The sequence below is a fragment of the Heliangelus exortis genome, chromosome 1 (genome assembly GCF_036169615.1).
Source record: "Heliangelus exortis chromosome 1, bHelExo1.hap1, whole genome shotgun sequence".
NCBI lineage: Eukaryota > Metazoa > Chordata > Aves > Apodiformes > Trochilidae > Heliangelus > Heliangelus exortis.
In genome coordinates this window covers 152,110,691-152,135,707 of record NC_092422.1, presented here as the reverse complement: position 1 = coordinate 152,135,707, position 25,017 = coordinate 152,110,691, and the positions used below count along the sequence as shown (strand labels likewise).

Here is a 25,017-nt window from a genome sequence, read left to right as displayed (position 1 = left end):
AAATCATCACAGCAAGTTAACAGTGGCTCTTCCAGCACTGAACTGCATACCTGTTATACAGTGTCTAAGACAGACAAAGGAAACAAATTTATCAGAATTCTAGGTGAATTACTTTAAAGTTAATTTACTACTCTAAAGTTCTACTTTAACTTTCCAGGACAGGCTTCTCTTCATTAAAGGCAGAAACATGAACACTGCTTCATAAATATCACACAGGTCAAGTATTAAGAATAATCACAAGAATTTATTTTATTGTTTTGAATAATTGGTAACTGTATGTCTTCACAGGAACCAAAAGATCAGTACAGCTAGGTGTACTGCCACAGAAGAGGTCTGGAAAAATAAGACTGCAATTGCTGATCCAGCAAAGTAACATAAGTTCTCCAGTTCTCCATCCTCAGTAAAATCCTACCAACCAAGACTGAAATAATAGCCTGCTTATGAACAAAACTTCATTTCTCTGAGCAGTATGAGATATACAGGAGCAGGTTTATTAAAAAGGTATCCTTGTGATTCTCTCCAATGCTGTAAGGCTGACTTAACATCAAAGGAAAAAAATCAATGTTCAGTTTTTTCTTCCACTGTTGACATACTAGCAAGAAAAAAATCTAATTGGATTTTCACATGTCGCTGAATGCAAGAACAGTTTAAAATTAGTAAATAACCAGTTCAGTACTGGAGTTCCCTCCAAAGCAATTATAAAACAAAGTCAAATTTTTAAACAAGTGCCTAGCCTTTCCTAGTAATTTCTGTATAATAGAATCATAAATATGACACAATCTGGTTGTGTCATGGGATGCTGGGACAACTCAGGAATAAAACAACTAGATGAAAATGGAGTAGAAAAGGTACTGAGTAAGTGATTACAGACAATTCTAACTTTAAATGAAAAATCACACTTCTCAGCACAATGGTACATTCAGAATTAACAAACATAAACTAATAAAAGAAACATTTAAAAAATGTAGCAAGTCAAATCTGCCTGCAATTAGATTTTGGTTATGCTCATAAAACAAACGGAGTTAATGAAATGTGCTCAAAAGAGAGCTTACATGATAGGCTTTTCTCTCAATTTTTATGAATCTTCAGATCTCATCACTAAACAGAAAATATTCTAATAGTAATACAGTCAATTAAAAAGCGACTCTAAAATGAAAAGCATCTTTAAATTGTAAACTCAAACTTGTTCACAGAAACTGATCCTTTCTGAATTCTGAATACATTGATGCCTTTACCTAAAAGGGAACACAAACAGTATCTAGAACAGTTTTCCTCCCATCACAAGGAATGCCAACAATAGAATGCTAAAGATCACCAATCTTACCCAATCCACAACTTCAGATAAACACTGAAGAGGAGCTTCCTATCTAAGACAAAACTTTGAAGAACTACTTCTGGAAATACTTACGTAATGATCGTCTTCTCTTGTTCTTTAGCTTTCTTCTTTTATTCATTCCAGCTTTAGATGGAGATTCCTCTTTGGCCTTTGGCTGGCTGGCAACTTTTGAAGAGTTCTGCTGGCTGAAGTGTGTGGGCACATGACGGGCAAGTCCTCCCTGAGATGCAAAGCTCGCGTTGCACCCACCAACTACACACTAATGAGAAAAAAAACAGACCAGTATCAGCATGCTGTATGATACTCAATCACAGGACTTTGAAAGGTCTTTTAGTTTGACTTTCCTGGCTCAAACTGCAACACATTAAGACAAATTCTTAGTAACCATAAAATTCTTAAAAACAGGAGCAATTCAAAATAATTTTCTATCTGAATAGCTTAACTACCAGTAATTACACAACAATAATGTTTGTATGCTATATTGTATGCTGTAATACTGTGCTGCACAAAATCAATTTCAAACAATGCTCTGAAAAACTCTTCCCACAGAAAATAAATGTTCCTGAAGAACTTTACTCTTCACAGATCACCATACCCTTGGTCTTTGCAAATACTGTACTGTTATTCTGTATTTCTCAACAGCTGTCCAATCTTCTGCATTTCACAACAGTGTTCTCTAACATCCTCCTGTCTTCTCACAAGGCAGAAGTAAAAAACCTGAATTCTTACCCACATTAAATTTAAAACAATTATAATTTTCGTAAATGCTATGAAGTAATAAACAGTTACCTTACAGTCTGGCTAAACCTTTAACTTCAGTAACTTGAAATCTGTATTAACAATTATTTATACATTTATTTTGGGATGATACTAGTAATTCAGAAGTATTTAAGAAAAGTTCTAGTTTAAAGAAAATGGCCTGACTTTCTCAGTCAGAAAAATAAGAAAAAAATTCAACAATAATTAGGCAGAAACACAGAAATCGCAAGATACATGCAACTAAGTTGGTACTAACTACAGCAATGATTGGTATTTTTTATAAGAATTTGGTTTATATTTAAAATTGTTTCAATTTCAAAATAAGTACTTAAATTTAAAATTAACTGCTGGGGAGGGAGGCTCTCTCCAAGCTTACAAGGGTAACAGAAAAACAATTTTAAAATATACATTCCACTGTTGGCTGCAAAGAATTATGTATCCACATGATCCATTTTTCTTGCAATCCAGAGAATAGCAGCAGGGCAAAGGAGCAGATCTGCCAACAGCAAAAAAGCTCATCACCACTCCAAACCATTGGAAATTTCTCCTTTCACATCTGTTCTGCTGCCCCTTTCTCAGCTCTCTCTCATCTGTACCTCTTCTCCAGCAGCTCCCTTCACAGCAAACTAATGAGGCAGCTCCAACAGGAGGTTTGGGAATAAGTTATGCTGCTACTATGTACATAGTGCTAAGTTTTCTCTGAAGAATAAAGATGAATTTGCAAGCTCTTACAGTAATCTGCCCCAAGCCTGAACATTTAATTTAAAGACAAGAAAACAGCAGCAGAACAGCACTCAGCATGTTTTGTCCCTAAAACCCAACTGTGTTGTTTTCCAACTGCGGCTGAAGAATTGAACAGTCTATTCCTGCCTCAGACCTAGCAAATGGTTTTCCACAATCATCTTACATCCATGCACTTTCCAAGAGAAGAAAAATCTGTTATCCCCAAGGACTTAATACTTGCTAAATAAAAAACTAAAAAAACAAGCAAAACCAAACTGAACCAACCAACCAAATAAAAAACCCACGAAACCAAAAAACCTACATATATTTCAAGATAGTAAGAATAGTAAAAGACAAAAACTAGGACAGAATTTTTCACATTTTGCCATCCCACCCACCCACCCACCCCCTTTTTTTTCCAAGGGGGAAAAAAAACTCAGAAGAAGGTAGTAGAAGTAACAACCTAACTAAAAACATGTAATTCCCAGACAAAAAGCTTTAGGATCTTTCACACTGTATTTTTCTCCCCGTCTCCCACACTAATAAGTATCTTAAGAAGATTTTTACCCAAAAACCTACCTATGCCTTTTTACTTTGCCCTATAATTTCCCATGTTCAAACAAAAGCAATACCATATACTTATACTGTAGTGACTTACAATGTAAGACATCTCAAAAGGTCTATGAAATTCAAACCACTAAAGAATCTGATCTCATTTACACTACAGTAACCCAAAGCAATATTTATTACTTGAAATTAACACTGAAGATTAAAATTTACACTTACAGAATCATAAATGGTTTGGGCCGGAAGGGACCTTAAAAGTCATACTGTGGGTAAGGGTACCTTCTACTGGATTAGCTTGCTCAAAGCCTCATCCAACTTGACCTTGAACCTAACCCACTTACTTGTATTGTAGATGATGAAACTTGAAACCAGCAGATATATGGGCAAAATAAATCCATGCATGAGTTCGAACAATTTTTTATTCTCTAGTTTCTAAGCACTTGAAATACCCATCTTGCCCATTAAAGGAGTTTCATAAACCTAAGCTAAGGAACTAAATCTAAATTCAGGTTTACCTTTCATTAAGGTGCTCCTGAATTCAGCTTCCTGCTTTCTTACCCTACAAACAGAGACAGGGAAAAAAAAAAAACCAACCCAAAATACCCATACTCAGTCACACTAAGAAACTAAAATTTCAGTCTTGCCAATGCCTGCTAGAGATCAAAAATAACTTCAAGCCTTGATGCAGTGCATGCATTACCAAGTTTATTAAAGCATATTATCAAAAGGCAATACTTCCTGAAAATAACAAACGTTGTGTCAGGTATATTTCTAAAACTTTTTAAAACACAAGTTTGTAAGACTTAATTGTGAAACATTGTTTTACGACTAACTGCAGTTTGACTCACAATGTTGTACCCTGACTGTTGTCTACTTGTGTACAAAGAAAACAATGACAGTGATTCTATACAGATTACCTACAGAAGCTTCCACCACTTATCTTGCTCTGCCCAAGTTTTACTTCCAAAAGCCCCAAACCAGAATCACTAGAATCCTTAAATATGTAATACATATTACTTGCAACTAGAAGTTACCTTGTACCAGAAAGCCTGTTTACAGTTTACAGCCCCAGTATGAAATATTTGCAGAAATCATTACATTCAGATGTTCTGTAGTTTGAGACCACCTTATGTCATCAAATAATCAACAGCTGACACATCATATATGCCTTTGTAGTAGATAGGAAATAGTAGAAGAGGAGAAAAATCTTACCTGTTTTCTTTCCTTTTTTTTTCTCTAAAATAATATATCCAGCAATCCGTTACTAATGGGTAAAGTTTCTTCTATCCAAAGATAAAGGAGCAGTTCAGGCTGTCACTTCAGGATCTCTGGACGGTAAGTCACACTAAATCAGCTTCCCACCAGATAATTATACAGGTCTAGAGGCCTTCTAATAAATCAAACTCAGCTATTACGCACAACTTTAAACCAATCTCCTAATTTTTCCCCCAAAAACCTAAATCTCAAAATTTTGCATTCAATTTTAAATATAATAGATTGGGTCCGGATTGGTGGATATGTTACTTCAAGAGAAAATTAGTCAACACATAAGAAGTTTAATTTCTCCAGTGTACCCATACCCACCATTATTAATGGGCAGTAATGACCAGTGACTTTAACAAATAGGATATTAAAATGTCTAGCAATGCAGGTTTCTTTCTAAATTCAAAATAACTAAATCTCCTTTTTAGAATACTCGATGTGTAATCTTCCCAATAAATCTAACTAGTGTTTTAGACATCTGGATAAAGCTTCTTAATGTCTCAGTATCTAAGTGCTCTTGCACAATGTCCTTACATTTTCTTTAGGTATCTGCAATACACTAGTGTACCAAAATATTCTGCCAAGAGAGTAAGAGACATGAATTCCAAATGAGGACTGAAGTTGCTTGGCTGTGTTTTCTAGATTTCAACAAGTGTTACTCTACTGAGAGCCATAACAAATGAAGCCATCCCTAATGAATTCTGGAATTTACAGGTGGTAGAATGAACTCCAAATTTCATTTTTATTATTACTTTCTTCCCTCTTTTAAACAAAGGATGAAACTCTCCAATGAATGTACCATTGTTCATAGTTACTGAAAGCATTTATCCCACATGAGCAAACCACACACCAGTCATCTTAAACACTAACACAGCCACTGGAATCAGCATGTGGAAGCAGCTGGAAGCATACCTATATGCAGCCTTATATTTGCAGATGGCTGTATGTAATTATTTTGCATAAAATCTCCCACTGTTTTCTGCTCACACTACCATTTGTTCTTTCATTATGCCTTCTACTTTGTATATGGTCACCTAGCCTACATTTTAGGTGTCCCTTTGTTATGTCTTCAATTAACTTTCATTATCCTGTACCAGAATAACCCATGCTGAGTAGTGTTTTGATTATTTTTGTTTTGTTCTTTCTTTTTTTGAGTACCACAAAAACCATGCTAGAAATTCCAGGCTGCCACAGCACTTTAACTATTCAAATAATTATCATTTGTACCAGCCAAGTTTAGGGGAAGTATGATAGAATTTATTTATTCATTTTTTCTCAGCTTTCCAAAGACAGTTACTGGCATCAGTTTTCTACGCTCAGGAAATTACTCTTCTAGATTCACCTGTCTACACATTCTGGAAGTTTTTAAATTGCTGAACTCTCAACAGGACCACCACTACAGCTTGATGATGCTCCACAACATTCTACCAGTTTCTAAAAAGCTGTAAAAATCATGTCATAACAGAACTAAAAACATAATAACGTTTATGTTTTTCTCTCTCAAATCTGAATGCAAAAACACACACAAATATAGTAAGTGTCTTCAGAGGAACAATTACATGCTCTGAGAATACTTATATTAATGTCTACAATGACACACACAAAAAAACCCCAAAAAAACCCAAACAAACAAAAAAACAGATGGCCAGAATCAGACTGAAATAAGAAAAAGAGAAAAATCCCACAGCAGCACAAGAGCAATGAACTTAAGGTATTGAGAAGAACAGCCAGTCTTCTAAAATACCTAGCAGTATGAGGCCAAAGAAGGCTCAATCAAAAAAAGAAAAAAGGTTCTGTAAAACCACTCTGTTTGTTTGCTCCTCTTGACAAGAAAACCAAATTTATGCAATGGTGTTTACCAAAGGTAGGATTTGAAAAATCACACTGCTTTGTAGAAATCATATTTGACCATGGACTGAGAACTAGCTGCAATTTAATGAACACTTTTCCTTTGGTGGAGGGATTGGTGGAAGTCTTAGGAAAAGACACCTCACAGGTAACTGAACACAGTTATAATGGCCTCAAAAAAAAGCAAGCAAAAAATCCATCAATATGTTCCACGTGGAACCCAAGCCCATCAGTATTAAAAACCTTAGGAAAAAAAATGTGGAGAATAAATGGAATAGCAATATGATGACTAAAGGGGAAGTGATGTCCTAAATTCTGCCCGAAGATCTAGGGTATCTTTTTGTCAGATCTTTTTAGTTCAGCAGATGACTCATATATAAAATGTCTCCCTTCTGAGCTGGGCATACACTACTGGGAAATTGCCCCACATAAAAATGAAGCTACCAGAACAAAGGTCTCAAAAACAGGTATTCATAAGGAAATTAACTTCCCTGTGACACAGGTATTGCAATGTTAATGCTGAGAGGGGGACACTAAACCGCACAAACAGAAAATACAGGAGAAACTTAGGAAAATACAAAACATTCTGCCTTTTTAACTTAGAAGTGGGTTCATTTCTGTGACAAATCAACTAGTCTTTATATAAATGCATGAAAAAGTTCAGGTTATCCCCCAAACACCTTTCAATATTAAAGCACAGCAGCTCATTTACAGCTGGATATAGCTTTTAATCAAAGGACACAACCACATGCATCACAAAAACAGGTAATTATATTCAGTGGGAAACTACATAAGATGAGTCCACTTTCAAGCAGAAGGGTGACTGTAGAGGGATGTATCTTTCAAAAGAGTGGCTCTAATGCAAAGAACAGGTTTATGCCAGAGATAATTCCCAACTGCCTTTCAATTTAAAAAGGTACTTTTGTCTCTCACTTTAGCTAGAAATACAAGAATATAGCAACCTGCCACACACTTACTACTCTCTCCTGGTCAGTACATGACAATAGTGTTCTTTTACCTTTACAAAAGGTAAATCTTCCATGCTTTTAATTGCTACCTTCCTGGCTAACATCTTTTTCCTAAAAACCACACTGAACAGCAGTTCTTCAGACAACCGCATACAGTTCTACTACTTCCATTACTGCCTTTTACAGCTCTCCTCAAGAATCCTGGCACTTATTGTTTTTTAAGTAGAACACTGAATAACCAAGTATTTTCAGCAAGTTCTCTGAAATGACAGCTTCCTTCCTTTTACCCAAGAACTCAAGTATATTCTTATGAGGCAACAGAAATTTCATTTGTAATTTAGGTTTTGGGAAATATTTTCTCTGCAAGAGCAAGAGGTCCTCAATCCAACTCTGACTTGAAAAAACCTGGCTTTTCCTAAAAGGTGAGCAATTAAGATTTCTAAGAACAGCTAAATGTAGCAAATGGAAATACTTGCTAATTTCAAATGACTGGGTTAGAACAATTAGTAATGGCTGTTCTTGGACTCATCAAGACTAATATCCAACACTTTAAGTGTTTTTATATCAGACAGCAGACTTCTTGTAGAAGAAAAGAAGCAAGTGATGAAGGAAGTAAGTTAATTAACAGGTTGCTATCACAGACACATATATACTTGGCTACCTCATCTGAGCTCTGAAGCCTATATTCAGCTAAAATGACAGAGGCACAAATGATGTTACCAAATTCTACTCAGACCATTATTATCCTCCATTCAAAGCTCCCAAGGGCAGACTGAGAAATACAGAGATAAAAAACAGAGGGACTGAAGACATCAGTAGAAAAAAAATGCTGAAGTGACTGAGCCACAATGATTAACTACTGCAGTCCTGGTCTGTGTTTTGTTCTTTCCCTTAGTATGATCTTGGAACAGAAAATTAGCTAGTGAAACAACACATATTTAACACAAGATTATTATTATTATTATTAACTGACTGTTATAAATTTAGGGCTCTAATGGCAACCAGCCTAGCCAAAAAACTAGTTAAACTAGAGATAACTTTTGCTGACTTCTCTAGGTAACTAGTAGACTCTAAAGTATTACTGGCATTTCTCAGCTATGCCCACCTCTTTTAAACCCCATGTCTTGAAAATTTAGTTTCTTTGATCTAGACCAAATAAGTATACAAATTACCCTACTGAAAGACTTTCCTTCAAGATCAAAGCTTGCCACTATACTTTAAAGTTTACAAAACATAATTCCAAACCAAAGAGACCTAAGGTACAGGTTTTCTGATTACTGACATATTTTATTTTATTCAGGGATTAGCACTTAAGATTAGATCTGTTGCTGAAACCATCATACCTGCAAACTTTCAGGGATCTATGATCCTTGCACTATGCTTCCAAGAGCATGCTAACCTTATTTATTTGAACAAAGAGTACAATAACCTTAAAATCAAGTTTCGTTTTGCTATTCACTCTCTGTCAGAATTCTGAGACTAAACTGTACAGCTCATTATAGAAAATAAGTCTAGCCTTTACAATTTTTTTTTCCAAATAGAATAATGCCCCATTTTTACTCTCTAGATTTTTGGTTTTGTTTTCGTTTTGGTCATCATTACTTATAAGCTATGCAGAAGAAGTAACTTCTGGAAGGTATCAGTGTAACACAAAACGTATTTTAGTCATAAAGCTGCCCTAAAAAAAATAAAATTAAAAAAAAAATTTAGAAAAGAGAGAAAAGGAGAAGATACTACCTAGGAAAAGAGAGAAGAGGGAAGCGGAGAAACAGTAACTAAAACTTGATAAGGATGGGGGAGAGAAAAGCATAAAATGCTACCTAAACTGAAAAAAAAAAAAACCAAACCCTCATTCATTTTTATATCCTGCATGGAAGGAGAACTTCAGTCTGAAGTAGTGTGGGTGGGACTTACCATCAAGTGATCCAGGACTGACAGCTATGAACTGCCCCAACTGTATCCATAAGAGGATGAAGCAACTCATTAATAACGGATTGGTGGATATGGGAATGATAAACACTACTATACCTAGAATTGCAGGTACAGATTAGGGGGAGAAAGAAAGAGAAAGTTAGAAAATACTATGCAGGAAATACAATCAGCTCAATGGTCCTGCACTGCTGACTTTATTACTCTCAGAGAGGTTAACCACAGTCACTGACTGTGTTTCAACTGGATTTGGTTAATAAAACCAGCCCTTCCTCAAGCACAGAATAGGCACCATCAGACACGTTCCAAAGTTTAATGTGGAGGTGTAAAGCATAAGACAACTTAATCTTACTCTAACACTAAGCAACTCAACTGGAAAACACAAAAAAATGGAAATTGAACTTCATGGATATTTAGTTTTACACTCCTCTACCATTTATACATTAAAATAATCAGGGACAGAGACACAATGGCATCTTCACCTGTTCTCACAACAGAAAAAGGTCCTTTTGGTACTACTGTTGCAAAGACGAAGGCTCAGCTCACTGGATACTTCTTAAGAAATCCTCCTGTGATGGCATTTTTCAGCTCACATATTGTAACAGGAGAAGTATACAGAATTCCTCTTAAAATAGGGGATGACATACTACAATGAACCTTACCTTGAAAGGTTTGTCCCCACTGTGTGTCAGCATATGCCTCTGCAACCAGCTTTGACTTGTTGAAGGTGTATTATATACTTTGCAACCTTTCCATAAGCAAACAAACACCTAATAGAGTAAAAATGCAGAAAGTTTACACAAATCAAGCAGTAAAAAAAGACAAACAGATAAGCAAAGAAACCTGTTTTCACAATACAGAGTACTTCAAAGAATTTTGAACAACAGACACTTATTTTGCAAACTTCTCATATTTCATCAAGTAGAAGATAATTACAGCCAAAACTATTCAAAAAAAGCAGGTCACTGGAATAAAGTATCAAAAAATAGATGCTCCTGCAGATAAACTACAACCAAGAGCCACAGCATCCATTGTAAAGAATTTGTGTTTGGACACTATCTGTATTCACCAGATACTGAGACATAACAGTTTTTATGACAAATTTACATTTTCTGATTAGCAGATACAGAAATAATATTGCTCGCTCTCAAAACCTATTAATTTTATTCTTTGAGCATGAAAAAAATAAACACTCTTAATTACAATATGGCTGTTTATAGATATCAGAGTTTTTCAACAGGTCTGTGTGTGAAAGGAGGTACAGCCCTAATTTCTAGCAGCAAAATACAGATACCAGAAATAACACTGGTTTTCAGACCTGCAGGAAACTAGTTGGATATGAGCTGCTTGTTTTCTTTCAGAGATTAAAGAACTCCAACAAATTTCATTTTCAAAACAAAAGAGCAGCCACAAGAGTGCTACCCTGAATGTCTGTATGATGACCTACTGACACAGAAGGCCCACCCCCCCTAAACATTTGATGTCTGCTCCTTGGTTTTGAGATCCCCCTGAAGACACAGAATTGGAATTTCCAGGGTTCCTGACCCTGCAACAGCTCTGTAACTTCCAATATTTCCATCAGCAACTGCAGACTGCAAGGCACTCAGCCAAGGAATATTAGTATGAAGTTACAGATTGTGGAAGCAGAATCCCTCCAAAAAGCAAGCACTTGGTTTTACAGTAACCCACCAGAGGTCCAGCTAAGGCTTCTTGGCAACCCTTGTCAAAAGGCTGCATCAAAAATACTTCAAAAAAATATTTTTGAGAAGTAAAACTACTTTGTCAAAAGGTTTCCTGGGTTCTTCATGGACTTATCTGATTTAGAGCCATTATCTCGTATTACCTTGAAAATATACATTTTACCATACTTGTGTACTTATATTTTTTTTAAGCTCTCAGTAAGCAGTTACTACCCCAATTCAATACCTGAAATCCAATCAAAACCACAAGAATATAATTTTTACCACCACCTGAGCACCTCACCAGCAGGTGGCAGACAAATCCTTGAAACAAAACAGCCAGCATCAGTCCCCTTCAATAGCATAGTTGAAGAACTTTTTTAAAAAATAAGCCAGATCCAGTACAGGGATAAAAAGATAAATCAAAAAAACACCAAAAAAACCCAAAAAACTTTTAAAACCCTCCAGTCCCTTTTTAAGAAACGGATGAGACTACAAGGATCCCCAAAGATGCAGTTATATGAAAGCCCACAGGATACCAATACATGTCATCCATTTCATTTTTTTCATCCAGGATTCATGCAATGCTTTTATAAGCCTAAGAACAGAACTACAGAAATCACCTCATGGGAGGCTGAAAAGCCAGCTCACTGAGTGGATGATTATGCTTAGAGCTTGGACTGAAAAAATTCACCAAATACAAAGCTAGAAGTTCAATCATAACAAAAGCATTAGCTAAATATTACCATAGTCACAGCTGTCTCAGTAACACAATTACACAATAAATTATTTACAGTAAGGCAAATCAGTATTTTATTTAAGTCTCTTATTCACTCAGCATGAAGTGTAATGGCCTAATGTTTTATTTCTGGAGAAGCAGCAGGACAAAAAACTAAGACAATGACTGTTCTAGGTTAAGAGTTGATACTAGCTTTTCAAGAAATTAAAGAGTTGCAACACAGTCAAAAAGCAGGCAGATTGCTTATGTTTGATGTAAACAAACACGACATATTCCAAAAGATAATTTGGGAGGCTGGAAAGAGCAGGTAGCTAAGTACATATCTGAAATTACTGGAAGGTGTTTTGAAATATTAAAATCATGAAACCAATAGAAATTGCATTATTTGATCAGGGCTTAAACAGAAGTATACATGATTATATGTGCATTTTAATTTTAAAAATAATAAATACTAGATGCAACTGTATTGGAAGTATACTTGTCATCTGTAGCACAGCTGCTTCAGTAAGACTTTGTGCTCGAGTCAAAGTCTTATGTCTTTCCTTTTATGCATTCTGCATATATTTTACCTCTAGTGAGACTCCATTCATAAAAATAATCAAGACTTAATTCAAATTCACATGCAGTAACACATACACTAATAGTTTTAAGAAAATTAATTCCAAGTGTAAGCACTTACAGATATATCAACAGCTCCAGGATGCTGAGAAGTTAGCACATTCATCCAACAGCCTCATACCATTTATTTAAAAGAACTTCATACATTCTTAAAAAGTTAGTTTAAGTAACCAATTAAACACACAATACCAAATCAAGTGAACTATGCAAGACAGCAGCTGACTGCCTATTACACCATGGCTACTGAATGCCCAACCTTGGTTGCCACTAGCTACAGAACTGACACTTGAAAACACAATTTGCTACTGTCATTAAAGATTGAAATACTTGCTACAAAGAAAGAGGGGGGAAAAAAAGTAACACCAACCCCTCCTCGTTGACCATCCACATGTATGGAGCGAATGTGATCTGCCAAATCCGGGCTGGAGCTGAAGCAAGCGTGGCAGTGGTCCCAACAACAGTTGTAAGCAATGCTTTTGGCAGAGGAGGCAGGAACTCCTTGTCCATTCATCATAACTGGAGTTGAACGTCCACTGGAAATTGTGCTGTCTATGTCCATAATAGTGCTGCTTATGCTGCAAGACAAAAAATAAACCAGAATAAAATACACACACTTATAATTTATTGTGGTTTGCCACTTTATAATAAATGTACAGTCAGGAAATATTAACTGGCAGTATAATTTCTTCTGGACACTGGCAACAAAGGGGAGGGATGGAAAATTCTTCCATTCACTGACTTGTCGGAAAAATAACTCTCACACGATTAACAAAGTCATTAAGTCATTTTAAGCTACTTTAAACAGCCAACATTTTTATTCTTCAGAAGAGAAGGGAAAAAAAAAAAAAAAAAAAAAAAGGCAAAAAAGTGCAAAGCATTAAAAAAAAAAAATGCTTGCTAGATTAGATCAGAGATGATCTAGTACGGCATCCACTGCTAGCACTAGATCCTTAAAAGAATTGTTCTGAGATACTCGCACTCTTGCTCCAGCACGCATGAACTAAAATAATGTTTTTTGTTCTGATTTTTTAACTCTCCCCAGGAGCAGCAGTGCAATACATGGCCGGTAGGGGTCATTTCAATCAGCAACAACATCACAGAACAGCTCATCTCTGAATGGACCTCAGAACATGAGGTGGTCAAGTTCCCTGCTCCAACAGGAGCAAGTGACAACAGTCCACTTGTGGTCTTGCCCAGTTGAGTTATTATTATAGATACACTTTTGCTAATACAAGCCAGTCATTTTTACACAGGTGTCTTTAAACATTCTTCTAAGCAAAGCAGTGCAAAGAAAAAAATAAATTAAATTTCTAATTAAGTTATTTTAACATTTTTTTTAAATCCTGTTCAGCTCCACAAAATATTTAGAATTTCTTATTTTTATCATATCCATTATCTTCCCCACTTCTTGTACAGTTTCTACACATTCTGCTTTTAAAGATATAGGTGCTGCTCAAGATTTTTGACCATCACTGTTCATATAACTACTATTTTTGTTTACACATTTTGAGATAGATGAAACAAAACCTGCATTATTGTTTAAAATTTGAAGATCATTATCATGTTTGCTCTTTTACACTAAAAGCCTTTACTTACAATTTCTCACATTATCTGTATCTTTTAAATCAACTCTGTGTTAGCAGTTTTTTCCTGTGATAGATTTTGAAATCATAGGTATTTGCCTTCGTATTTCTTCCCTCACGAACCACGTGGATTCCAATGGATTTAGCAATGAAAAATTTCTTGTCTTGATCAAAGTATTATTTATTCTCTTTAGCAATACTTTCCAGTTAAGTTTTAGTTTTAACTATCCTGAGTAATTCTGTTTCACAAGCAAACTCAGAGATAGCAGCAATGTAACATTTATGAAAATAACTGACTACCATATCCCAAGCACAGGTTTAAAATCTTAAAAATCTTCCAACCCGTTAGTCTGTCCCTTTTATTAAAATTGACTTAATTATTCTCTGGCCTTTGTTTTCCAAGTTCAAAAGAAAGGTTTAGAGACCTTTTCAACATTTTTCTCTTCAAAGTGTATCAAATACTTGCTTCCTAAAGGCTATTCAAATACCACAAGCCTTTTTTGCCCCCTCCCAATTTCAAGAGATTTAACAATTTACAAGGCATGACTTCTACCTATGAAAGCAGAAATTTCTGTGGCTACACAGCATTTTTTTATGTGCCCACTATTTTAATTTCTCCCCCTTGCTATACCCTGGACATACAGAGCTTTCCATGATCCCCTCCCCCTATTCACTGCCCCCCCAAAAGTTGTCTTGGTTCTTTTTTGACACACAAGCACAAAACCTGCCACTAGCAAATAGAGAAAAGATGGCCAACAGAAGCCTATAGTTACAGTTTTGCATCTGTTCTGTATTTCTGTCTTTCCCAAAATGCTCATTTTACATTCACCAGAAGCTTACATAAATAAAACTAAAAAAAGAAATAGAATTTTTTTTTAAAATTAAAAATAAAAATTAAAAAATAAGAAAGCAATCAGCACCAAGCTTAAGCTGACAGTCCCAACAGTGGTAACAATCACTGACCACAGCTATGGGTAATAGTAGTTTAGGATCCCTCCAAAAAACTGTCAGAAGCTTTAAGTGCAAAATATGTTGCAGATAATCCAATTTTTTTCTGCCTGCAGGGCTCACCACAGATGCAACTAGGGCACTCACATCCTTTCCTTCCTCAGCTGATACCTAGGCAAAAAACTATTGCTAAGTGTAAAAATCAGTAAAACCGATTACATTACAGTAAGACTGTAATGAAAGCTAAGTTTACCAATAGGAAGATAGAAAAACTGAATAAATAAATGTAACCCACACACCAGCTTGAGTTATCCAAGTACAGCTTTCTCATAATCACTACTAAGCAGTAGGTTTGACTGCACACAAGATGGCACATTGCCTGACCATTTGTCACATACAGCAATGTTACACGGATGAGTGGTTCCAACAGGAAGTTATCTAACCAAGGATGGCAAAGCACTTCAGATGCAGCACTCATGCAACAGCTGCCTCAGACCATTTCTTGTGCAGAAGTAACCCTAACTTTCTCACAGATGAAAGGTACTAAAGTACAGTATTTTATATATACTTTAAGTAGGAGCTCAAGCATCCAAGCTATTTACAGACAGTCTGGAGTTTCCACATCCACTGACTGCACTGGTACAATTCTCAAAAACCCCACAAGCATAAGCAGATTTCCAACTATGAAGGGGTATATATAGCAGTTCTCTCAAGAGTATCCAGTATTTTTACAGCCTGGGAAAAGCAATGCCAAAACATAACCCAGAAGGAGTTCTCTGAAAGAACTGAGAGGGGAAGGGTGGTGGGGCAAGAAAAAAGTGGGCATTCATGTGGTTTCTCCAGTTCACAGGCATGCAATCTGGTCAATATAAGCATCAATGAAAAAGCCCCAAATTGATGAACCTGTAGCATGGGAGTTTATTTCATATTGCAAACACAGTGCAACATATCCTGACCAACTTGTGACACAGAATCACAGGTCTCTAATTTGACAGCCTAAGGAATGCAGATATTTCAGCTTTTGTGATTTGTCAGGTATTTTGGTTGGTTGGTTTTGGATTCTTTTTTGCTTTTGTGTGTGTGTGAGGGGGGTTGTTTTGCTTGATTTTTGTTTAGTTTGGTTTGTTTTCTCTTTTCTTTTTAATATGCTATGCTATCTGTAGAAAATTACTCCAATTTAGAGAAAAATATGTAGAAGTCAACTGACATGAAAAAACAGTAACACTTATAAAGCTGATTTAAATATAATGGTTTACAAGTTTGCTTGGTTTTGTTATAATACCTTAAGTGCCCATAGCACTTAAAACCAAGCAGCAGCATATAGAATTTCTTGGAAGTTGAGGATAAAGTGCTATATTGAACTATGATTCTATAACCTATTCAAGCTAAAATCTAAAAATTGGTGGGGGGGAAAAAGTAACAAATTCAGTTGAATGATAAAGTAGTATTTACTTAGAAGGGAATGCCTACCTTTCTCCTGGTTTGAAGAACTGTTTAAGACATTAGGAAGTACAGACAAGTACTGCTGTAACAGGACCTACTAGAGAGATGGCTAAATTACTTATAAAACAGAACAGCCAGAAGTTGCACAACAAGAGATCACTGTTTTCTGACAGTTCTCTCCATAGGCTCCACCAAAATCCAAGAAACTCACTGTCCTGACACATCGCTTCCAGAAATAAGTAACTCTTTAAAATAAAAATGTTAAATACTTTTTTCTCTTCTGTTCCTTCAAATGCAACTTATTTTGGTGTGATCTGGTGCCTCAGTACTGAGAAGCTAGAATTAGTTTGTCTTTCTCACAGCCTACAGAAGAGGTAAAGGCTGTGAAGAAAATATGTGAAAGCCCAGCAAAATCTTTCATCTCTGTCAGTGCCCTTGCAGGTCAAGCATGCATACCTTTTCCCTAGTATTCCATAAAATGAAAAAGATATCAGGAAGCTTTTCAGATAAAAGTCTGTAGTATATATAGAGCATCAGAGAAGACACTGACTTGAGAAGTCTCTTGCCCTTGACCTGCCATTTCGAGATGAAGTAAAAAGATAATGGTAAGTTTTATAGTCCAAGCTGTGGCTGCTGCTAAGTCTGTGAAAACTTAACTACAACATGCTGCTTCACCAACTTTTTTGTTTCTTGGGTTTTCACAAAGTGTTTGAGGGAAGGACATATAGGTGGGTAAGATGTGCACACATACTTCACCATCTTACCTAGGCCAGTTCAGTCTTTTCCCAAAAAGGGCCGGACTATCAAACAGTGTCTGTATACCTTTCAATTTTTGAAAGGGGCTTTTCAATCTGATTTTCTATCTGTCTGAAATGATCCAAGAGAGGGAAAACTTCCTTTAACAAAGAGTAAGCAGTAATGGAAATTACATCCTCCTGCTTTCCCATCTGAAATCCACAAAGCCTGTAAGTGGGAAAGTGATAATGTGTATCAAAGAGGTGATAACAGTAGAAGTAAGGAAAAAACAAACCTTCTGGTGAACTACTGGTAACAAAGACACTGAAGCACATTTTTAGCTAAAAAACTTAAAGCAAGTTTTCTTCCTTTTTCTAAGCCCTTTTTCCCTAGCTGGGAGATCTGTTTAAATCCTGACTGTCACTATCAAAGCAGAATGACTCGAGAAGAACTTAAGCGCTTGTGGCATTCCCCTATTGCTAGTGACAGACAGGACTGGGTTTGCTCCCAAGCTGTAAGCAGGCTCCAGCTCCATTGTAATGGATCTATAGACCATAGCCTGATGAAGAACATTAGACATTTGAGTTTCACAGAGTTCAACTCAGGGGTCATCCCAAACAATAGAACATCAAAAACAGTCACTGCTGGAGACAGCTTGCATACACAATAGCTGTTTTTAAGAAGCACCACTCAAAAGACCGACTAATTACTAAAATTTAAAACTGTTACAGCAAGCACAACATAGTCTTTGAGTTTATGTTATCCCTACTTTCATCCTAATCCAAGCACCAGAATCAACTCGAGGTAAAAATCACAGCTCCAGAGGCAAGAACTGAACGTCTTTCTAAAATACCTTACTAAACCCACATCTCATTTTATCAAGTCCACAAACACTGGCAATCAATGCCTTCCAAGCACAGCAAGGTAGAACTGAAAACAGTCTTTTTATAAGAATCAGACCTCTTTCCATCCTCCTACAATTTTTTCCTCTCAATAGCTTTGAAAATATACTGACATTAAAAGTATATTCATTAAGCAACATCATTAATGCAAGCTTAAATAGAGGAATGATTACCTCAAAGGCACTGTTTCAGGTCTTATTTTCATCCGTATCTACTTTACCCGCAGCTAGAAATAATACATCTTCATAAGGATGGTGATTAACATTTTTTAGCATCACTTTCATGTTAAAAGGTTAGTAACTGCACAACATATATGTGCATGTGAACCAAATGCAGTCAAAATTGTATTTAAAAACAATCCTGAAACAACAACAAAAAAAATTGCTCAGAAACTGCACATCATTTTCACTTTATAGAATAAATAAATAAATAAAAAGTTCTTCAAGCGCTCTAAATCCTGGACTATTATTTTCTTTCAAAGAACTGAGCAAAATTAAACCACCAAGAGTCAAATATGAATACTTTCTTTAAGGAAAAAAAAAATTAAATTATTCCCAGCGTAAAATGCACAAATTTCAAACCATATAATTTACCACATATGCATTTGGGCATTAATTGTTGTGTACAGTTCAACGCAAATGATAATATAACGACCCTGTGATTTAATGCATTAAAGGAAATGGTGTATTTCACATCATTCCTGACACATGCTTGGCTCTCCAAGGAGACCAACTTCCTCACTACTGCAAGTAATCCCTTCCATTGAATTTAATGAATGGAATGCCTAAAATTTTTTCTTTCCTGTTTTTTGTTAATCTTTCAGAACAGCAGACAGTAGCAGTCTAGAAGGAATATCAACACAAAAGAAGAAAAGCATAATTTTTTACTTTCCCCGAACCCCCATTAGCAACTGTCCACTCACAGTAATAACAGAGGCAGGCACTAAACACATGCACAAAAGCCCAATCAATTTGCTATTATACTTTTAATGTCTGCTAAACATACTCCCCCTAGACCTTAACTGAAGCAACCTTCCCTCAGGCAAAACTCAGACCTAACAGATGGGCCTTATACCATGCCCTTGAGGGTCAACAAGCACTACTTCAGTCCGATCAACAGGAGCACATTTCAGAGCTACAGCACCTCCACCGAGAACGCTCAGCTTCCAGCCCCCAGATGTTCAGAAGGTAAGCAAAGGACCCAGATGATTTCAGCTAACACCAAGGGAAATGACTGTGACAGATCCTATAATAAATAACCTCATCTTGTAACACATCAAATTAAAAATGAGTAGTGAATGAAGTGAATACACATTGCATCGCTAAAACCAACACTACTGAGTAGCCATCAAGCTGCACCCTACTAAAATGCAATTGAGAAATCTTCAGAAACAGTTTCTTCTGAAGTACACAGCAATAATCCAGTCATAAAACATCAAACCCACAGAAGATTGCCTCTGGCTAGATGAAAAGCATAATTAACATTCAAGAATCCAAATACTACCAAGGTCACTAGAAGCAGGTGAGTATTTTAAGAATAAAAAAAATACCCTGTTAGTTTCATTACCTTTCACCAGCCAATAAGGTACCTGTCATTTCTGCTTGGAGCTTCACCTACAGAAAAGTTGAACTGTAACACGCAGATAAAATAAATTCAGAATAATGGAAACACTGTAAGTAACAGTTATTTCTCACAAGAATTTCAAGGGCTAACCTAAAACACAAAAGAAAAGTTTTTACAACATGGAAGACCACAACTAGGTATTATTTCCAAAACAAATAGCCTCAATTGCAATCATTCAATTACAAAAGCCAAGTCAGAACAAAAATTGAAAAACAAAAAAAAAAAAGACATGCCTAGTGACATACCTCAGAACCTCATTATTTTCATTTCACAATGCAAAGTATAAATATGAAAACAAAATATGTGAAATATGTGAATATGTGAAAACATAATATGTGAAAACAAAAACTTCACAAGCCTCCTCATTCTCTATTTCTTTCCAAGACAAGGGGTGGAAAATTCTGGTCTGTAGCTCTGGCCAATGGACCAGTTCCACAAAAACAACTGAGCAGTTTTACAGGTTTTTGAGGCCATGAAATACAAAGTGATTTATACTCACTACTGCTTGACATATCAATGGTCAGGTGATGGTAATTTTCACAAAGATTGAAAATGATGAAATTATCAACCCTCAGCTCCCATCATGGGTCGAGAGCTCCTCTATATTTGCTAGGAATTTTCTCTTTTTGACAAAATCTCCATCAGTTCCATACACAGGAGCAACTTAATCTTCCCCAAAAAAGCATCACATGGTTAACTTTTATTTCTTTAAACTCCAACCAGCAATTTGACCTCCAGACCACAGCTGTTTAAAAACTGAGGTAGGACAAATGTCCTTGCTCAGATCTGAACAGTACAACTGAATTTGATACAACTTATTAAAAACAGAAATTGCTACACTGGCTCCTAAATGAAAGCTGACAAAGAACAAATTCCTATGTGCTAGAATTAAGATTTAACTTTTGCTGACCTTCAATGAATATTAAGCAAAATTTAATGCCAGCTTCCTTATGACATCACTATCAGAACATCTGCATTAATGTACCAGTATGCAATAAAATGCAGTGCCCAAGGCAAATATACACAGGTGTCCAAGCAGATTTTAATTTATCTTAGCTGTATGCTCTCCAAATTATCATGCCAGTATAAAAGTGAGATTAAAACAGATCCAGAGAAAAATGAAGGGTTTGCAAAACATGAGCAACCACTAAAAGCCAGCAAGAGAATAGAAAAGTTTAACATTTGCCTGATCTTTTTTGTTCCTTTCTCCATCTTCAGTGAATTTGGTAGCTTATGATGCAATTCCACTGGTAAGAGATATATTCCTACTACCAAGTCTCTGTGATTTATAGCTCCCCAAATAAAATATTTATGTTCCACAAGGAAAATAGTTCACCTGATTTTAATGGCTGTAGTTTGACTGTGGTGTGAAAATGCTGTAATGCTTTCCAGCTCCTGCAGTTTCTTTCATCTAACCAGCAAGTAATACAGAGACACTCTTCAGTGTAGAAAATAACTTCAGTTACTTGCATTTCTGAGGGTTTGGGGTTTTTTTTTTTAACAAATTTTATGAGGAAACCATTTGTCTTTAATTTAAATAGAAAATATCCAAAATAATTTCATGACAGATAGTAACCAATTTCTGAATTCAGGAAAATCTACCACCAGTAAGAAAAAAGTGTCTGTGGATAAACCACCATCAAAACCAAAGAGAAATATCATTCAAATTCAACAAGAATACCTGGATCAGGACAATAAGCCAGAAATATACAAAGTAAAAGTCCACCACTGTGTTTTAAATGCAGAACCTTCTGTCACATCTGCTCTTGCATCTCCTATCCACAAATAGCCCTGAGAGCAGACAAAACAACTGATTCCATGGCTTTTCAGAAACAAAGGAGGAAAAACAGGATAGGCAAAAATTGCTTATGTCTGGAAAGTTACCAAGTGAAAGTGAGGAATAATCAACCTAGCAAATAAGAGATATACTAAAAAGCTGAGAGGGATAAAAAACGAAAACAGTATTTTCCAGAAGCACCCACAGGTTCCTGATACTTTTAAATAAGTGAAAACAACATTAAAGTAACTTCTGATAAAGGAAAAAGATCATGGTTTCCAGGACAGCATGATTTCCGAGAGCACCCACTTCGTTGGAAGCACTTGAGCTGCTGAATTGCTTAAGCATTTTTTTTTTAAATTAGACCTACTCTTTACACGAATTAAGTTATTATAACAAAAACTTCTCAAAATGAACAAGACTCCGAAAGTATTCATGTATCATTCCTAAAAAAAAGTCTGCAAACCTCTTTATTGATTATCTTTCTAGCTATGCAACTAGTAAGAAATCAACATAGTAGAAAATAGAGGTGAAGTGAGAGAATTTTATAGCATATGACAAGTGATAACATTAAAAGCGCCTTGGAATACTTTTTGAAGCAGCAGCTTACTTTCCAGTAAAGCTATGCCTAGACTAGGAATAAATACCTAGGAAAGAGAAAAAACACCTCAGACACTTCAGATTAATAACGTAAAACAGGGGTAGGCAGGAAAGCTCTTCAAGACAGAAATCAAAGGAACTTAACAAACATGCACAGGAAAATAACACTGAAAAAGTGTGTAATGAGTCATCACCTTTTCTAGAGCTGCTTCCACTCTCCTGAATCCCTCACTTTGATGATTTAGATTGCTAACTCTAGAATATTTGGGCATATAATATTTATGCAACACAAACCAAGGATATCACAGGATTTGTAGCACACAGAGGAATAGGTAACACAACAAAGAAACTTGGAATGCCAAAATATCAGAAAGGTAGTGAGAAAGTACAGCTGGTTACATATGCAAACCTTATGACATACCACAGCACGAAGACTACATATGCAAAAGGATTACACAAATCAAGAAACTCTAAGTGGTTCTGCCTCAAAGATATATATAAAAAAAAAAACAACTTTCATTTCTAGAAACTAGAGTAAGTCTTCAACTTATTAAACTCCTTAGCAAGTCAGGGAAATGCAACAAGTGAGTCTTAACTTTCAATCTTCACTGATAACACAGTATGTTTACTAGCAGAGTTTGAGAGGCACATAAGAAACACATTCAGACATTAAAGATCCGCCAGATTTAATTTTTTTTTTTAACTGTGCTTTCCATTCTGACAACAATAATCAATTTGAAGCACACTAATCAGCACTGGAAGTTAACAGCCTTCAGGCACAGCATCAAAGAAACTGCACCCAGTCTAAATGTTATCCTCCCATTCTTCTATCCTCAGGGACACCTTCCCTCACCCAGAACACAGAACTCTGAAAACAAGCAGAACATAAAACTACCAAAGATGCAAAACTCCCACAGGAGACCTGGTTTTGGTTACCATCATGTTAGGTTCAACTTAATAAAGAATAAAAATAACATAGATAAGATAAAATCCTTTTGAGTGGGAGCTTTCCCTATTCATATCTCAGTGAGTAGTTGCTTCTTCAAAGTATTACCAAAAGCAGAGAAACCAGAAAAGCAAAACGTAACTCAATTCATAATAGAAAGGTCACAAATTAACATCCTGTTCTGCTGGACACTGAATCAACTACTACTACTTGTAAAAATTTGCCTGATCTACAACTTGGCATGCAAGTTTGCCTCAGGAAGTCTACTTCAAAACACACCAAAAGTAGATTTATTTATTTCAAATATAAAGTTTACATTTCTTTGCCTACTATGTATATAACGAAAATATTTTCTTTGCACCTTTAGGATTTTTTTATATACTTGGAATTCAGGTTATGATTATAGCACAATAAGGTATTATCAAAATAAGGACTTCACCAAGGTTTTACTGGGAAAATAGTACTTCATATAAGATGCTGCATTAAGATCAACAAGAAGTGAAAATTCTTTTATGCTTTATTCTTACTTAAAATTATATTTAATAAATTATACTAGCATTATGTGTGCAAATAATCTTGTCATTTACAAGTCCTACAACTCAAATAACTTAGGTTTGTTTTATTCCCTCAGACATTACACAAGCTATTGGAACTAGAGCACTCTTCTGCAGTAAATCAGTATGACAACGGGACTTATAAGGTCACAATCAAATCTTTTGCTTTTCTATCACTACTTAAAATATGCAATTTGGTAATCTTATATAATAAAAAGTACCTACTAAATGCTAGCCACTGAAGTTCAGCAAATTATACTTAAGATTGTAAATTCTAGTACAGAGAAGAAAATAAGATATGGGAAAAGAAACCTCAGGTGGTTTTTTGTGGTGTATTTTGGTTTTCGGGGGTTTTTTTTGCATTTTACCAGCATGAAGGGAGAAAGGTACTTAAAACACTTTGTAATTTTCCCCATTTATTTGCTTTTTAGTTTTGCAAAATCACAATCTGATAACTGTACACATTTCAGCAGATAACAAAACCCAGTGATAAATAGCAAGCAAAGCATAACATGGAATATTTATATTTAACTTTCTAAAACAAATTTATTTGAACATGTTCATATTCTAAGCATGAACAAATCCAGACAGAACACACAAAGTTATAAAAAGGAAACAGTTAGATAGAAATAACAAGGAATTCTTTACCTTAAAGAAATTTCCAAATCATGCACTTCTGTCTTTCTGCAAGTCGTGTCAATATATTTTTTAATAGCAAATGGGAAAGTGGATAAATTTATTTTTCACACAAAGGAATTACTCTCTTCTGTTCCTTTCTCCTCCACAATTTAACTGGAGATTATATTCCCACCTGTTTCAAGGATTCCCTGCAATTACATGGCTCCTTTATGGCAGAGGCCAATTTTTTCACTTCCTTTGGGTTAAGCTTTCACTTTTTCCTCAGGCTATATTAAGACACATTTTGTTCCCTGTCATACCAAAAGTTTTCTGTGTGCATCTCACATTTCCCCCTTGCTAGAAACCTTGACTGCTCCATTAGCTCCCTTCTGTGCCATGCCCTGATTTTCCTACCCAACAATTGGTGACTCTTCAACTATCCCAACACATCGTGTTCTAGGTGTACTTCCACACTGCTGTCTTCCATGCTAGCTCTGTGTACTGCTCATTCCCTCACTGCTAGTCTTTAACTGGATAGCATTTTTCAAAAAAAAATGTAAATATAGTAAGGCTAATGGAAAGCTGTGCATATGCAAGAGTGGCTATTGTGTAACTTGGCATCATCCAATCAAGTTAGTTTTATCTGTGACCAGCTCCAAAAACGCATGATGTCACATCTCTGCCAAATTAATATTCAGGCAGAGATAACACCTGGTTTAACTAAACTGGAAAGTGGAAAATAAAAATCACAAACAAACAAACAAAAAAGGAGGTGGGGGGAACAAAAAAGCCAAAAAGACAACAGTTCTTTCCACTACTGCCTAGAAAATTCCCTTAAACAACATACCAATCAAACCTC

At 35.7% G+C, this 25,017-nt stretch overlaps 1 protein-coding gene across 3 annotated transcripts in view; it reads right to left on the bottom strand.

The window, feature by feature from the left end:
• The window catches only part of AEBP2 (AE binding protein 2), a 49,921-nt gene that overhangs the window by 18,517 nt on the left and 6,387 nt on the right, over window positions 1-25,017 (bottom strand). For all 3 annotated transcript variants that reach the window (XM_071733048.1, XM_071733049.1, XM_071733050.1), the window contains exons 2-4: window positions 12,797-13,004; window positions 10,056-10,163; window positions 1,409-1,595 (exon numbers count right to left, since the gene is read on the bottom strand). In XM_071733048.1, the coding sequence (XP_071589149.1) occupies window positions 1,409-1,595; window positions 10,056-10,163; window positions 12,797-13,004 (503 nt within the window). The remainder of the gene's footprint in view (window positions 1-1,408; window positions 1,596-10,055; window positions 10,164-12,796; window positions 13,005-25,017) is intronic.